The sequence below is a fragment of the Salvia miltiorrhiza genome, chromosome 3 (assembly GCF_028751815.1).
Source record: "Salvia miltiorrhiza cultivar Shanhuang (shh) chromosome 3, IMPLAD_Smil_shh, whole genome shotgun sequence".
Classification (NCBI taxonomy): domain Eukaryota; kingdom Viridiplantae; phylum Streptophyta; class Magnoliopsida; order Lamiales; family Lamiaceae; genus Salvia; species Salvia miltiorrhiza.
In genome coordinates this window covers 63509701-63527038 of record NC_080389.1, presented here as the reverse complement: position 1 = coordinate 63527038, position 17338 = coordinate 63509701, and the positions used below count along the sequence as shown (strand labels likewise).

At 34.5% G+C, this 17338-nt stretch overlaps 1 protein-coding gene and 1 long non-coding RNA gene across 2 annotated transcripts; one reads left to right on the top strand and one right to left on the bottom strand.

Moving 5' to 3' along the window:
* Nucleotides 1–209: 209 nt before the first annotated feature.
* On the bottom strand, nt 210–10678 carry LOC131015322 (uncharacterized). The gene is made up of 22 exons (XM_057943676.1): nt 9338–10678; nt 8149–8264; nt 7865–8070; nt 7565–7684; nt 7198–7326; nt 6983–7108; nt 6700–6755; nt 6523–6622; nt 6282–6399; nt 5865–6074; nt 5202–5532; nt 5023–5116; nt 4334–4442; nt 3757–4028; nt 3530–3657; nt 3104–3338; nt 2197–2385; nt 1774–2063; nt 1302–1503; nt 948–1190; nt 766–845; nt 210–672 (listed from the first exon to the last, which is right to left on the bottom strand). Exons 1-22 carry the CDS (start codon nt 10186–10188, stop codon nt 525–527), a joined length of 4353 nt encoding a protein of 1450 aa, XP_057799659.1. The 5' UTR covers nt 10189–10678; the 3' UTR covers nt 210–524.
* LOC131015502 (uncharacterized) lies at nt 8286–10426 on the top strand. Its single transcript, XR_009098562.1, has 2 exons — nt 8286–8493; nt 8568–10426. It is a non-coding gene; the product is annotated as an uncharacterized LOC131015502 (long non-coding RNA).
* Nucleotides 10679–17338: the final 6660 nt, after the last annotated feature.

Here is a 17338-nt window from a genome sequence, read left to right as displayed (position 1 = left end):
GTTTTTATGTAAAAAATAAGAGATCTAATGTATTCATTTATAAAATTGAGATCCTAAAATTAAATAGGAATGCTTTAGGGAAGAATATAGGAGCATAATTTTGAGATTTCTGTTGGGAGTGCTCTTAGATGTGCTAAAAGAGGGTTGATATAAATTTAGATGAAAATATAATTAATAGTAACAAAACAAAAAACGAGAAGCCATCAAGATCATCCAAATTGTGAAAATTAGACAAATATAGAGGGAAGTGAATTAGAGAAGGTAGAAATATGTAAGCCATGGGAATATCCCATTTCTATATTTACATGACAAAAGGAATATAGCTGCACAACACAAGGCTACAAATAAATGCCTCAGCCCTATCTAGTTCTTTACCACTTTTGATCTCTCATTCGACTTTCTTTCTACTCCTGTGTCAACCACTATTTCTCTACACCACTACCATGAATAATAAACACATTGCAATAGAACCCACGAAAAAAAAATTGATGGGTGTTCGTGTGAACATATTTGCTCCGTAAAATCTATGAATGCCAGAACAGGTCGAAGTCATTACTATACAACGCACGATCCTGAATTTCCAAATTCGCGACATGCCAATTTACGAGCTTAGATTGGATACATTTACACAAAAGAAGTGCCAAGGGAAAAATCCACCATTCACCTTCATCCCTGCAATCACAGAAAGCACAACCGTATCAGAACAAATGTATTCTGCAAGACGGCCAAAAATGAAGTCCAAACGGCTTTGAAAATTCAGCTCACATATTCCACGGCTGAAAATTTGGGTTTGTTTTACTTGATTGTGTTCGATAGTGAATATAACCACATATGAATGCAACACCCTGGGGCAAGCCAATAAAGAAACCGAGTAGTAAGAAATTGAGTACATGTACTTGTCAGAACAACAATAGCATGAATGATATCGAGTTGGAAAAAATACTCACGATGTTTATGAATGATGTGATATTCCACAAAGCATATATACGTGCAAGACCTGCTGATCGCCTAGGTCCATGACTGAATAAGGCGTTGATTCCAGCAGGAAAGGGGAGCAAAATCCCGAGGGGCATGATAAACAAAACGAGAAAGACGTCTGCTAGGGAAAGTGAATACAACTGGAGCAAGGTGAGCAATACTAGACTAAAATCTCCTAGAAGCAGGATTGAGATCACCAAACCCACGAGATCCTGCAGCACGACAAAGTAAAGCATTTTCAGGAAGGATAAACTGAACAAACGCATAAATATCTGAACTTCTGTTATTTCCTTTTCCGAAATTAAGGGGAGAGAGAAAGAGACCTGATGGCCAACAGGTTTGGTGTTGTGAATTAGAAAAGAGAGGATAAAGAGTAAATCTCTTTTCTCCTCGAGCGCCTTCAAACTGTTAAAATCTAGAACCCCGCCATAATTCTTTCTCCTCAAGTTACCTTGAGCACTTCTCTGAGTTCGTCCTAAGTAACTCTTATTTGAACTCTCATCTTTCAGATGGACACCAACAGTGCTGATTTACCCAACCAAAGAAAAAGGTAAGAGCATCAGACAAACAGGCTCAACTTAAAATAAACAGGTTTCGTATCTTCTCATCTTATTTCTTCAAATAATAAATTCCACTGACACGAACAATATGAGTTCATGGAAGGATAGAATTGATTACAAATACAAAACATATCACCCCGTATAAGAAATGCATGCAAACAAAGGTGTGCCTCTGCTCAGACAATTAACTCTTTTATTTACATGTCTGCTTATGTCTTTGATAAGAGATGCATACCGTGAATGTTGTTCATCATCCCCAGATTCTCCGTCATGACATACAAATGACACGCGGTCAAATTCTTCAACAGAATATAACAGAAGTCCATAATGATAGTAGCCATCAGTTGTAGCCTGAAACCAAGCAAGATCTACATGCAGCCCATAGACCCTTAATTCAGGATTCGCAAAAGTATCAAGCCATAGAAGGACTGAGCGAAACTTCGATCTTAGGCAGCCTCTTCTTACTAAGCGCAACTGTGCATTCACACCAGCCACAAAGCGATACCAGGTGGTGGGTGGAACAGACTGACAGAAAAAGTTGAATCAGTGAAGTCTAGAAAATAATAAACGTAAATAGACAGAATCTCTCTTTCCAGAAAGTTGTTGGTTCAAAGTTCAAACAGACATGTATTTAGTTCCCTGGGGTTAAATAACAAACCTGACTCATCAGACTAGTTATGATGTTGTCGTTATGAAGAATGAAAGGAGTCATGTAGCTCCCATCTCCTCCAAACAATAGAGACATAGGAAATCTTTGCTGGAGGCGAGGAGGAAGATCATTTCTCTTCTCATCACCACCAAGGAAAAAGTCAATATATGCTAGCATTAGATCTGGAGTTGCAGCAACCTACAGTTAGACAAATGAATAATTATAGAAAGACCACAAGTTTTCACTATGAGGCTAAAAGAAATGGGCTGAACTAAGAGGCGTCTAGTAGTAAATGTCATCACTGTTACACTGAAACGGTGTATGAAACAATGAAAACGGACAAATTAGATTTGGCTACAAGTCCGATAGTACAAGTGGGATGCAGAATGAAAAATCGTCTACATCATGAGCAATCATACTTGTGTAATCTAAAAAAAATAAAAGACTCCTGTGCACTTGTCAAAGACCTGTTACATCCACCAAAAGGAGAAACAGAAACAAAAGAAATAGAGCCCCAGCCACCAAAGGAAAGAACTAAGCAACAAACACATAGACAAACTCGAGAGGAATATAAATGAAATAAAACTACCATAGCATGCAAGTTTGTTGACAAAGCAAAGAATGCTTCACGTAGTACCCAGGCTGTGAGATATTCCAAACAGTTATTGGGAAATGAAACAAAGCCCAAAAATATTACTTAGGTCAGCTTTGTGTTATTCTCATATATCTTGATTATCGGTTAGTAGGCATATATGTGGGTGCAGTAAAAAAATTATAAATGTCCACAATGGGCAACAAATCAGCAAAAAACCTAGTACTTAAAAAAACACCAAGTAATGATCAATTACAAAATACGAACAAGGCATCTCAATTCAATACGAATTCCAATAATACACAAAATGCATGCAAGATTTACCTTCAGCCCTTCATATAGAGCACGCGAACGACAAGAACGTAAGCAAGCATGGTCGTATTCAGATCGCACAAATTCTCGAATTTTCTGCAGCTTCATTCTCCGGCGCCACTGCTGCCATGACCATGCAAAAGGATAGGCAAGAATGCAAAAAATACTGTGAACTGCACCTTCCCACCACTGATATGCAGCAAGAGCATTGATCTCATCCACAAAATTGTTAAATGCACTTTCATATCTGCCATGTTAAATAGCATTAGGTTACCGCAGAATAAGTCGGATCAAAACATATATTAATTTTGGGAGGCAAATGCAAAGAACTGAGATAGGGAAATAAGAACTGTTCAGATACCATTTTGTCAAATGAAGTGGCAGTAACATGTTGTTAGAAGATGAATAAATAATGTGGTAAACAGATAAAGAGCTTACACTATTTCTTTTACTTGTTCAGGAGGTGTATGAGGAAGATACCAAGGTTCACTAAACGTATTTGGACCCATGAAGTACATCCTGTGCACATGACTCTGAGACTCCTCCACTCTGTTAGTTTCTAACACCTGATGGGCAATCATAACATCAATTCTATTGATGTCCAAAATGGTGGGCAGGAGGATATAAAAAATAAGCATTTTATTATCCAGGTTCACGGATACTACCTCGTTAAGAGATTCCAAGAAAGGGAATGAATGATCTATTTGGGAACCCTGTTGTGTAGGAGCAGGACCAGGTAACTCATCCACACCAATGAACTTCATTCGGGCAACACTTAGAACTAAAGCAAGCAGGACTAGAAGACCCAAAAGCAAGAGGCCAAACAACCATGGTCCACCAAATGTATATATTAGTTCTTCAAGAGCGGTATAACAATTTGGCATGTGATATCTATCAGAAATACACTTGTAAGGACAAGGTGTTTCAGTAATACCACCTGCAAGAAAACGGGAACCTCAATCAGAACAGCTGGCTAGCATTTACGGGTGGAAACAGAAAATAAGGCAAAATAATTGGGGTCACAAATCTGAGACAATGACTAGCACAATAGTTTCGGAAACCTAAGAATTAAAATTATAGCATAATTAGTAATGTGAGAATGCCAAAGAAAAGAAAGAAACTACATATAAAAATCTAAACAGAAAAAAGAAAGACAAGTAAAGAAATGTGAAAAGACAGCATCAATGTCACATGATAGGAGTTCCCAACAAAAACAACAATATCTTATTGATTTATAGATACCTCGGACATGAATATAAGACGCCCGATTAGGAAGCTCATCAGTTGGGCATGGAAAGCAGAGGGATTTCTCAGATCCTGTGACATTTTTAAAAGTGCCAATTGGGCATTCCTGAAAAATTGGGGGAGAAAGATCAAATAGGGAAACAGAAAAACAAGGTAAGTTAAAGCCTCACATCTAGAACAGTTAGCACTTCTCAACTCAACCACATCAAAGCGAAGTGTGCAAATGCACTAGGTAATACAACTTGATTAGTCCACTTATTGATAGCACTTGATTTGTATTGAAGAATTTCAATAAAGCAGTTGTATTAAAGCATACTTCATCTGTTCAATAGAGATATACATGGCCCATCTTCCCTGAAAGGAATCTCAAACTTAGGTTCTATTTCCAAAAACTGATTCTCTATAAGAATACTCATTTAAGTTATAGTAGACACTCTCCTAAATATTGCTTTCAATGCAACACCATAGAGGTACAAGTTCCTTCTCTTCATCAAATCCCATCAAAAGCTTACATCAAAACCTCTATATTTAGACAAAGTTTACTCTTTACAACCCAAAAATAACAACAAAATTCATTTATTGTCTTCGGCTCTCAACATGATTTTCATGGCGTTCAAACAACAATGTTTTTTAACTAAATAGTAAATTGAAGAAGACAAATAGAAACTTGATTGAGTTGGACCTACCTCACAAAATATACCATAAAGCCCTTTTGGACAAGCTTTTCCACTGATACTGCCATTTTCGCCCATGTAACCTTGTACGCCACCTAATCCACCCCTATGGAAAAGACGTTCATTTGAATGTTACTGGAAATTAAAAACCATACAAAAGACTTCACATCAAAAATTTCATTTGTACTTACATTGTATGTATTGTTCCATTCACTGTAGCTATTGGCCAGTAAACATCTCCAGTGGAAATATCTGACCAATGAAAATGAATCCTTCCACCACCACCTCCTCCACCACCAGTTAGGCTACCGTGACCTCCAGCACTAGACAAATTGCCAGATTCACGAAGATCAAAATTGCGCAAAAATAACAATATAGTACCACCAGAACCACCTCCAGGACCAACAATCTTATCAATAGAAGCATTATTCTTTTCAAGGTCCCCCCTGAAGCTGTCTCCGTCTGCTCTAACAGAACCTTCAACATATAAAGTTATCAAGGGATGCTCCAACGAACCCATCACTGCATAAGACAGGCAACTGAATTCAGAGGCAGCCCTTAATATGAGATGCTAGCAAATAATCAGATTATTATGATAGACGCCAATTGGAAAGGTTAATCTTGAAACCATGAGAGCATTGAACATCAAACGAACAGTCCAGAACGCATTATAGATCAACTAGCGAGAAGATGAGCGTAAAACGATAATTGATGTGGTTCAAATGTTCAATAACTCGGTTTGTACCACATCAGCAACAAGAATATGTTGTTATATTCCAACTAAATGCAGTTCTCAACAAAATAACGATTTGCTAGCAGCCACAATAAATTAATAAAGCTGAAAATTCTCTCACCTAAAGTACCGCCACCAGCAGTTGATATTTCCAAGCTATCGTTTCCACTTCCACTGCCAAGTTCACAAGGCAAATTAGCATCTCCATATGATACGCCACCGTCAATACATATGTCATCGTAACAGCCCATTCCACCCCTACCACCGTGTCCACCACCACTACCAAGACCATTGCTCAAGACTTCTCCTTGACCTAGACCACCATGGCAGCCTACAGAAATATCAAATCCTGGAATGTTAAGATACACGGGGAACATGGCATAATCATGTACGTCTTAATGTCAATTCTTCAAGCAGCATATTGTATTAACTCAAGAATAAAGAAGAACATCAAAAATTTCAAAAAGTAGGTAGGTTGAGAGAATTTCCTCAGGTACTCGTGATATAGGGATATTTTGCAGGACGGTGAGAATCTTACCCATTCCAGATGTGCTTATAACTCCAGTAGGCTGGACGTTGATGGTCCTAGCTCTATGGAAATGAACAACAGAGCCTTCGACATAACCCTCAACAAGGATATCCTCAACACGACATATCTACATAACAATAAGAAAGCATTAAAAATCTACACCAGCAGAAAAAGAACCTCATGAAACAAAAGCACATAATGCAGTGGGTATCAAAGTAATATTTTTTAAGCTCTAACAGAAGATATGAACCTGTAGGGTAAAGGTCAGAGAAGAGTTCACGTTACAATCTTCAGGTGGATGAATCAGCTCACTGGGACAATCTTCCGAATCACAATAAAGTTTTGGCGTCCTGAAGAACAAAAGCTTTTAATTCTCAACTAAAATGAAAACATCTCTAATATTATTTGAACAGGAGCCACAACTTACACGGCCTCATTTGAGGAATTCTTCAGAGGACCACGCAGAACAGATCCAGGTCCAATCTTCATCACAAAATGAGCAGAGAAAGGTTAGTTTGCAAATTACAAGTGAAGGATAAAGTTTATCAGGCAATGTTATAGGGGCAAATAGCATAGAGGGAAACCTTTTTATAGTTTCTATTGAGACAATCGAATAGTAAGAAGCAAGACAATAACCCATCTAGAGCATTAGCTTTTCAAGTTCATAAACATAAGGAAAAAATTGAATAGATGATTAAACTACTCCTTACATTGATGCTATAAAATAATGATAGAACTAGCAATTGAGCTTCTATGCAATCTCCTGGTCCAGTCAAGTTCAATAAACCTTGCCCATGAATTCCCAAGTTTGCATTTGAATGGATAACAGATGATTTCTGTCGAAGAAAGATAGATAAAGTAATCCATGCATGGATATCAAGATCATGACAGTGATGACACTATGAGTAATGGACAGAGTACTCACCCTGAGAACTATGAGATTACTAGCCTCAAGTGACGATGTCTCGACATTCTCATCTCCACCACCATCTATCAACATCTTTGAGTTCCACATTAAAAACATTTTAACTGACATGCGAAGAGCCCCATAAACCTAGAAAAGAGTGAGAAATTGATGTATACTTAAATAGCTGATATAGACACTTCATTACATGAGAACAAGAAATATGACATAAGCTAGGCATTCATCCATGATATGCTGGTAGAAGTGGCAGGTAAATATATAAAATAGTTTTATCTATGAAATGCCTGGAAGCAGCAAAAAGAAAAGGAGACCAGCATGTCAATAACTTGTACTAATTTTTGCTTGCATCATAAAACCTGTCACTTACTCTAATCATAGAATCACTCATTAACAGCTCTTCTGCCAATAGTTCAAACTCTGACATTGAATAATGTGCGAGGCCAAAACTCAACACTCCTCCACGCAAAAGGCTGATTTGTCCTTGAACCTAGAAGCAAGAATGTGGCTGAATTAGGCACTTATTTGCAATAACTGTGCCTAGTTACATGATAAAAAATGTATTAAACTTTGCCAATTTCAGGTACCCCATTTTTACAAGATTTGATCATTTGAAAGACCACATGATTCACTAATTAAGAACATACTTAATAACCCCAACTTCACTGACCTGGACACGGCTCCACAGCAGGGGAACGGCAGCCTTTGCTTGATTCCTTATATAGACATTCGTTAAAAACGGTTGTGGAAAGTCCATTAGGAGTGTGTCTGTATATGTTGATTTATGATGATTGCTCACGGTAAGGCTGCGAGGAACACAATCATAAAATGTACCTGCAGCACCTGCATTTTCAGGGCAACCTATACTGCTTCCACCTGCAATATAAGATATTAAAGAGAATTTTAACTGGAGCAATCCTCAGTGCCATATATAAAGAAAAATGTGGTGCATACCATATGCAGAAATGGCCGGGTCATCATGCCTGCTAAAAATATCTACAGAAATTCTGCCGCCGCCGCCTCCAGCAAAACCACTACCCCCACAAGCACTTATGCTGCCAGTTCCGGTCCTGCACTTTACAAGAAATAACATGGTTAAACCGACAACTCCTGTTGGCTTGAGACAAGCATATAGTTATCCAAAGTATAAATACTGTAAGTCAATATATGAAACAACACAGTGTGGACTACATGGCATGTGTATTCATCAATTAGAAATGTTGATAATCCATTAATAAATATATCAGTCACTGCAAGTGAGAAAAATACACGGTACATATTTCGAAAATTTGCTACCAGGTCATGCCAAATTAAATATCAGTCACTGCAAGTGAGAAAAATACACGGTACATATTTCGAAAATTTGCTACCAGGTCATGCCAAATTAAATTTTATCATAGTAGTATTTATACTTATGTTTCCTGAAAATGAGATGAGAAGAGGATCATAAACTCTACACTATAAAGAACACCCTGCATACATAAACATTTATACCTTTCCTTCTAATATTAATTATATTTAATTTAATTGTTACAAAAATTAATGACAGAAATGATGCAATTGAAAAAACTAGCGACGGAAAATATAATGCTTGAGATAAACAATCTTGAATGATCTTCGCCAGCACTTAAAATTGAGCTAGCTTGATTTATGGAAAGGTACAGAATCAGAAGGACCAGAAAAGAACCACAAAACAATCTATCCTAAAGGTATGGCATCTTAGAAAGAACACTAACCAAAAGTAGAATAATGGTATACACTGTCAAGTCACCAAATATAATTAAAGAATGACAACGAGAGAAAAGAAACTGGTGGGTTTGTAACTTATTAATTCCTGGACAAACCTATAAAGTTACAGCGAAGTGAAGTTATTATATGAGATATGATGCACTATATTTCAATTCAATACCAACCACGCCTCACTGTATACCACAATAATTCAAGAACAACTAGGTCTACAAGTTCCCAAGATTTACAAAGCATATTGAATCAATATCGAGAAGTTATTATTCAAATCATAATATCTGACGTAGATTAGCAACAATGGAACGGATTATTTAATACACACTATAACTAATATGGTTAGCATGAGATCGCACTTTTTTAAGTATAGCAATAACAAGAGAATGTCATATGAGTTTACATCTTATGAGCCTTGATGTATATGCTGCCTCCAGACCCTCCACCTCCTTTTGGACCTGCATCTCCTCCACTAGCCAGAACAGTGCCATTCACCTCTAATAGTGTCGTTACCAAGAGCATCACCCTCCCCCCTCCACCACCCCCGTAATCAATTTCCCTACTCGTCGTCCCTCCTTTACTCCCATAACTCCAAGGCTTCCCCAAAGTCGACCATGAATAAGCATCGCCTCCCCATACATCTTCTGGATTCTTACTCTTATCCTTTAAACACGCTGCACCTCTACCACCATGGCCCCCGCCGGCCCCATCCACCCCTTGCGGGGTCCCACTAGTCTGCGCCGGTGGTGACCCCGCCAACGCAGTAGTATTCACAGCAGAACCATTGCCAAAAAACGCGTTATCTGCAACTAACTGAAAGGTGCCGCATATTATCGACGCATTCTCTCCTAAAGTAAAGTTCCCAGTAACATTTATAGCAAGCTCACAGCCAGCAAACGATGAGCAATCCACAGTAACATTCGCTGCAATTACAAAATTACCCTTTCCTTCTACATACACATCCTTCGTTATGTTCAAGCTGGAGACTATCTGGCAAGTAGTATCCAACGTACCAACACCGCCGAGATCGGACTCGCACGATAGCGACGGCGGGTGCGGCGGCGGAGGCGGCGGTGCCGGCGGCGAGTAGTCCTGGTGGAACAGCAGAAAATCCGAGTCGAAATCCAAGTCCGAATCCGAATCCGCTACAGCAGCAATCGACCTAGGGTTAGAGCAGACTGACAGCAAAAGCACTGCCACCAATCCTACCACCTCATGAGGTGAAAGTGCGAATCGAAGCTTGGAATTGGCCATCTACCGGTGAGAATAGTCATCACACCGCGCCTCCGGGAGTGGAGATAGCAGGAAAGGAATGCATCTCCCTAAATTTCTCCCGAAATCAAATCGCTCCGGTAACCGCCGCCGAAATCGAGCTCGCAGCCGTCGCGATTTCCTACCAACTCATACTCCGCGAGTATGTGTGCAGTGTGAGCTACTGTTTGCCTGCAGAGAACCTATAGATACAGACTTGTACGTAAAGGTGGAGGAGGATGGGGTTTTGCGAGGAAAGGGGCAGAAATATAGGTAGAGAGAGAGAGAGAGATGGGATTATAGAGAGAGAAAGTAGGGAGGGGTGGTGTTTAATTTGGGGCGGGGTGGGGAGAGAAGGTGGCGACATGGCACAGTTTATTTTCTTTTTTTATTTCAAATACTTAACTTCTTTTTTCGAATATTTTAGTCGTAATTCGTAAATGATGGAAAAGACTGTGACGCTATTTTAAGTTTACTACCTAACCTTATACTTCTACTATTTGACTTTCTTCTTTTGTTTTTCCTTTTTCTTTTTTGTGGGAAAAAATGTGTTCAATATTTAAAAATCCATTTCCAAAAAATAGTAATTTTGATGTGCACGATATAGGCAATGTGGTATTATAGGAATATTTATTATTCCTATCTTTTATAGTATCATTTTATATACAAATATACATATAAGACTATGGAGAATGATCTGGCACGTTGGTAATCTATATTGACTCTATGCTTGCGGTTCATGTTCTTAGTGAGCAGACGAGTGGGATGAACTCTCTTTGTGATGCCTTATATGAGACGTTTGTTCAAGCGAAGGAGATGATTGTTTTAGATGTTCGTCATGTTCGTAGAGAAGCTAATAGAGAGACCCATTTTTTAGCTAATATTACTAGGAGTATTTCTTTTGTTGATGTAATGATTTAAAAGTCTAGCTTTCCGTCTGGACTATCGGATATTGTTCAGTGCTACTTAATATAAGCTTCTTTTTACCCTAAAAAAAAAACATTAACTAAGATTTTAAGAGACTTTCTTTTGGCTTATCTCTGCATCTTGATTAATAATGTTGTAATTTTGTCTATTATATTTTCTTATATATACATATATTTAATATTTAATTTAACGACATTGGTATAGCATGATATCTTTGATTTATTTATTATATAATAATAATAATATCACACTTATTATTTTATTTAAGAATAATTATTTATAAAATTATTATGTTAAATGAACACATAAATCATGTTGATAGTAAATGGAGTAGTAAATATCTTCACGTATTTTTCCTTTTCAATAAATAAATGAATTATTTTATTCTTTTGCAGGAAACTTACAACACACATCACAAACTTTTTCAGAGAAAATGTCGTTTCACTGACAAAAATGAATAACTTGAAGTAGTCTTCTTGTTTAACCATTTTACTTTTAGGTTTAACACACTAATTTTCACTTTTGTGGGGCCTAATTTCACGTTCATTGTGATTATTTACTCATAGAGTAAGAGACGTACCACAGGATTCCAACTTTTACTTCACAAATTTAAAAAGTAAAAGAAAAAATAAAGGGAATGAAAAAAAGGTAAAGTGATCCCCACCAAACTTCAGCACCGTGAATTTACACATGGTGGAGGTTAAAAGTGAAAACATAAAACTGGGTAAAAATATGTGGCCCTAATAAAATTATGTGATGCGTGTTATCCTTAAGCGTGTATGTTTTGTATAGATTAAGCACATCATTAAAGCTATTTATTGCAATAGCACAGATGCATAAGGCAATTGAGGCAATCGCTTCATATCTCGTAAAAATCGAGGTCTCAAACATGCGCCACAGAAAACTCAAACTTAAAATCTTTAGCTTCAGATATTAACCTTTATCGTTTGATCAACACGCGCACTGACGCACACTAATTGACAATATATGTGTGTGTTAGGACTAATTTTCCAATAAATATTAGGAAATCAAAATTTGACTAGCATATGTTAAATTGAATATGTTTGGACCTCTAGTGTCTAATCAAGATTTAAATCAAGATATTTGTGGTTTGTTTGAGGGACCAAGTTACAAATCAAGAAATAATTATTTTATTACAGGTATGGTATTCAAACGAGGATACACAAAAAATAGTTTATTAGTAGATTTATTCTGACTTATTTATTATTATTATTTTTTACTAAAATAAAACATATAAGTGTTGTTTTAAAAATTATTATAAAAAATAACCGTTTAATGGGAAATGATACCCATTATATTGTCAACGTTAGCTAATTTCTCTTAATTTTATAATCTTGTACTTATTAATTTGTTCACATTACATTTTATTTGTAGCAATACGAAAAACATCCATACTTGTTTGTATGAACGTAAATTGGGTTTAATATATTACTTGTTGCATGCTTCTAAAAATACGTAAAAGATCAATTTATTACGTAAGGGGAAGGCTAAAATAAAAACGTTTCTTAAAATATAAATTATGAATCATTTTTAGTCCTTGGATTATCAAGATCTACGGCTGATTCATCACCCTGTTGGATGGATTTATGGTCCTAAGTTCGAATCTCAAATGTAGCAAAAATTTATTTTTCATAATTCATACATTTATACAGTAAATTCATACATTTTTGCTGGTTCGTAATTCTTAAATTAAGGGTGATTTATTGAATTAAATGTGATATGTAAGCTAATATTAAAATACGACAAAAATGATAATTATTTTTAAGATACCGAACTATAATCCAATTAGCTAAAGACCTAAAAAGACGCGACATATTCAAAACAATCACGTCTCGCTAATTAAATTAAACAAAGAAATAAACCCAAAAAAAATAGTGTCAATTTAAATAAGTGGCATGTTTGTTTTAAGAAACGTGTCATAATATTGGATCGTTATGCATACATATTATTATAAGAAAGTGTTATTTTTGTGTATTTATTTTTAAAAATAATTCAACCATGGACTAGAAGTGACTGTAATAAGCTAACACGTATACTAAAATTACGTGAACTCAAAATGGTGACGTGTACTTTTTTATTTTATTTTTGTTATAAAACTACCAATTAGCTGTACGCCACCTACACCTTTGCTTCAATGGAAAGTAGCCTTGTGATTATCACGAGCGGTATTATGAAGAAGAAAATAAAACCTAAATTTGATAATGGGATATTGCATAATTTGGGGTTTTGTATTCATGAATACGTCTTTTACCTAAATAATGAATAAATAAGAAAGTAGCCTTCATTATTCTCTAAATAAATAAAAATTAAAAATAGCCTTCATAATAATTATTCGTTTTTATTTTATGTAGTGATTCTTATTTGAATTTCTTCATATATATATATAATCAATATGCCACATATTATATTTTTTAGACTGTTGAAGTGTGTGTAAGAGCACTCCCAGCAGAAATCCCAAAATTATGCTCCTATATTCCTCCCTAAAGCTTCCATATTTAATTTTAGGATCTCGATTTTGTAAATGCATACACCAGATCTCCTATTTTCTACATAAAAACAATAATTATGTGTGGGCCCTACCAATTATAAGCTTAAAATAAATTCAGGGTGGGTGTAAATTTAAGATTGAATTTAGGTAGGTGTAAATTTTTTTGTGGGCCCCATCCAATTTAGGGGATCTGCTGAATGCATTTTTTATCTCATTTTCAATTGTTTTAGCCTAAATTTAGAATTAGTGATGCATTTAGGTGATCTGCTGGGAGTGCTCTAATCCACGTTATAATTAGTATATTTTTTTCTTTTCTTTCATACATCAATTATGATATAAATTATATAAAAATTAATGTATTGTTTATTTATTTTAATTAAATTCAAATTATAATAAAAATTAGTAGATTATACTAGTATAATTTTATGTAGTTTATAACGTGATGGTCCTTGTCATATCTCTTCTACAATATTGGGCATATTTCAGCAATAAAATTGGGAAACAATATTTGTGCTACCGATATTTAAAGTGCTATTCATTAGATCCTTCAAATTGTTTTATATAGCAATTATTAAGCTACTAAAGTTAAGTACTTAAACCTTTACACTTATACAATTTTTCCCTTTATTGAGCCCTTTAGTAACCATCAGTTTCAAGATTAACAAAAAGTCAAAAGCGTAGAAATTAATTACTCCCTATATTTACAAAATAAAGATTTATTAGAAAATGAACGTCGGTAAATGTTTGGGCAGACTATTGTTTGGTCGAAAATGAAGCCGCATAGCGCATATATTGAAATTGAATTCCATTGATATATTATTTAGATTGTATAAATTTAGATTGAAAAAATAGCTAATATTCGAGCTTAAATATGAGTTTTTTTTTTTTTGACTTGGGGGAGTTGGGGAGGGGGAGCAGTGGGGTTTGAACTCGAGACCTCACTGTTCACACACAGGAGGTCGCACCGCTTGGTGGGGACAGCTTAAATATGAGTTATGGACTAGAAATCTAACTTTGTTGGCAATATTTTTATTTTTTCTCTCCACAAAAATTTGTATCGGACTATTTGACTCGTACGTCAGGATCCATTATTTAATATCCACGTATATATAGAGAAAAGTTCAACAAAAAATATTAAATATTTAAAGAATAGAGAATTCGTGAAACAAAAACGAACGGATTTATAATTTTGATGAACAAATCAATGTACTATATGAACACATTTTGCATTGGATTCGAATTCTGATGGTGGCAAATTTTTCTCTATTTTTATTAAATACATCTGTTCATAAAATATATACATTTGTTCATTCTCTCGAAAAAGATAATTATGTGTTGAACTTGATCATATATATATATATATTCATGCAAATGCGCTGTTATATAACATTAACTGGTTTTCACGAGTAAACTTGAGAATCGTGTTTACTTATATACTAGTATAAATTAAATAATATTTGTATCATAACATTGCTTATTTATATATTACTTCATTTGCATGACAATTTTAAGCTGTGCAAAGATCAGTCCATATTATTTAATTGTTAATTCATGGAAAATGGTTTTTATTTATACATGCAAATAGTTTTATATGTGTGTATTCAGATATTCTTATACACTAATGCTGTAGATATTATTTCCCATCAAAGATGGCTTCAAAAAACATCAGTATAATTCTGCAAGAAAGAAGAATAATAGAATATCCACTCATGATTCTTCACTTTAATTAGCATGGTATATATCTGTTGAATGCCAGACACGTGCTACATCATTTATTGACTTCAGCCATTAATTTTTTTTTTTTTCTAATTAACATGATACCCCAAAATCATTTATTTTTATATATATATACACAGAGACTTTTATTGTTGATTGTTGGGTAGTAATAGTAAATTTGTAAAAGACAACCAGCACAAATAATTTCCAAGAACTCGCACTACTTCAACTTGAATAAGCACTCACCAACTCTTTAATGAGAGAGAGAGAGAAACATATATACATGCATATACTAAATTTTTATGCTTCAAAAGTAACGAGATAGAGATAGATATATAGATAGTTAGATAGAAACATATATACATGCATATACTAAATTTTTATGCTTCAAAAGTAACGAGATAGAGATAGATAGATATATAGATAGTTAGATAGATAGATAGGGAGAATATATATCTAAACATGCATATACTAAATTTTTATGCTTCAATCAAAAGAATAGCATACGCTCACAAAAATAAATAAATAAGTAATATAATAATAAATGAAGAATAGGAACTACAATTTAAAATATAGTACTGTAAATATGTATATAATAATGAAGAATAGAAACTACAATTTAAAATATAGTACTGTATACAATTAATAAAATCTAACACAACATGCCATAGTTTAAATATTCGGAGTAAAATTCATGACCAAAAGCGACAATTCATCGACAGTGAAATCTTGTTTCAATCTTTAAAAAATTGACCATTCTAATAAATTACATTTAAAGAAATGACCCTCACATCCCCGGCCTAACTCTAGTAATAATTAATAAACTATATGTCATGATCGTATGTGCAATTCAATTAATTTTGTCAAGTTATTTTCCCTCGCCATTTCAAATTCGAATAATATGTGTTTATTTTAATTTTATCTATCTAAATATAGGAATAATATAATGAGATATAAATTTATTATTTAAAATAGGAATCATAATTTTTATATCTTATTTATTTTGAATGATCGTATATATTCGTCCAACTCATCGTGTTATAGAAGTTTTTTTTACCAAATACTGCATAAAATTACAATATCCATCCCTCTTTAGGTTATTTATTGTCCAAGGAAAAATGGGATGCCTGAAATTTTATAAGACTACTCGTATTTTATTACGTCAAGCAAATGAGTTATAAGATGATAAATGAAACGTGTATATATATATATATATATATATATGTATATATATATTCTCAAAATATATGTGATTCTCTACGGATCCATTCTCTCTCTCTCTATATATATATATATATATATATATGGGCGCGCTCCAGTGAGACCCCCTATTTTTCGTGTAACATGAGTACAATGAATAAGACATATAATACTAATGAACAAAACGTATATCTAATTAACAAGATGTATATACTGATGAAAAATAAAATTTTAAAAATTCGTAATGAATAAGATATATATACTGATGAACAGGGCCGTATATACTGATGAACAATGCAGTATATACTGATGAATAACAAAATTTAAAATATTCTGCTCCCTACAGGATTCGAACCTTGCAAAAAAAAACCACCCTCCAGATACAATATCAACCATAAAATTGATAAAATAAACGCACCAGATCGTGCCCTAGATCTCACTCAAATTAGGGGGTCTCATTGGAGCGGCCCCCTATATATATATTTTTTATTTTTATTTTTTCTAAAAGCAAAAGCACTCTATGACTATAATTAATCCAAATATGTAAATGTGAAGTTGATTCATTTTTATAAATTTTAGTATTACCGACTAGGAACCCTTGGTGAATTTTTCGTGATGTCATTTTCATAGTGTCTAACTTTCACTAATTCATGTTATTTGTATATCTTTATGATGTCGTTGATTATAATAATGTGATTTTCAGTGTATGTGATATGCACCACTGATTAATTAATCCACACTTCAAACACATATTACTAGATAATTTTTTTACTGGTGCTAAACAATTACATTATGACCACC

Excerpts from the sequence above, each read along its gene's own strand:
- LOC131015322 (XM_057943676.1), bottom strand. The coding sequence starts at position 10,188 with ATGGCCAATTCCAAGCTTCGATTCGCACTTTCACCTCATGAGGTGGTA. Across the intron at positions 4,443-5,022 it reads TTTATGGTATATTTTGTGAG|GAATGCCCAATTGGCACTTT; the intron begins GTAGGTCCAACT and ends CCAATTTTTCAG. Across the intron at positions 846-947 it reads TCACATCATTCATAAACATC|GGTGTTGCATTCATATGTGG; the intron begins GTGAGTATTTTT and ends GGCTTGCCCCAG.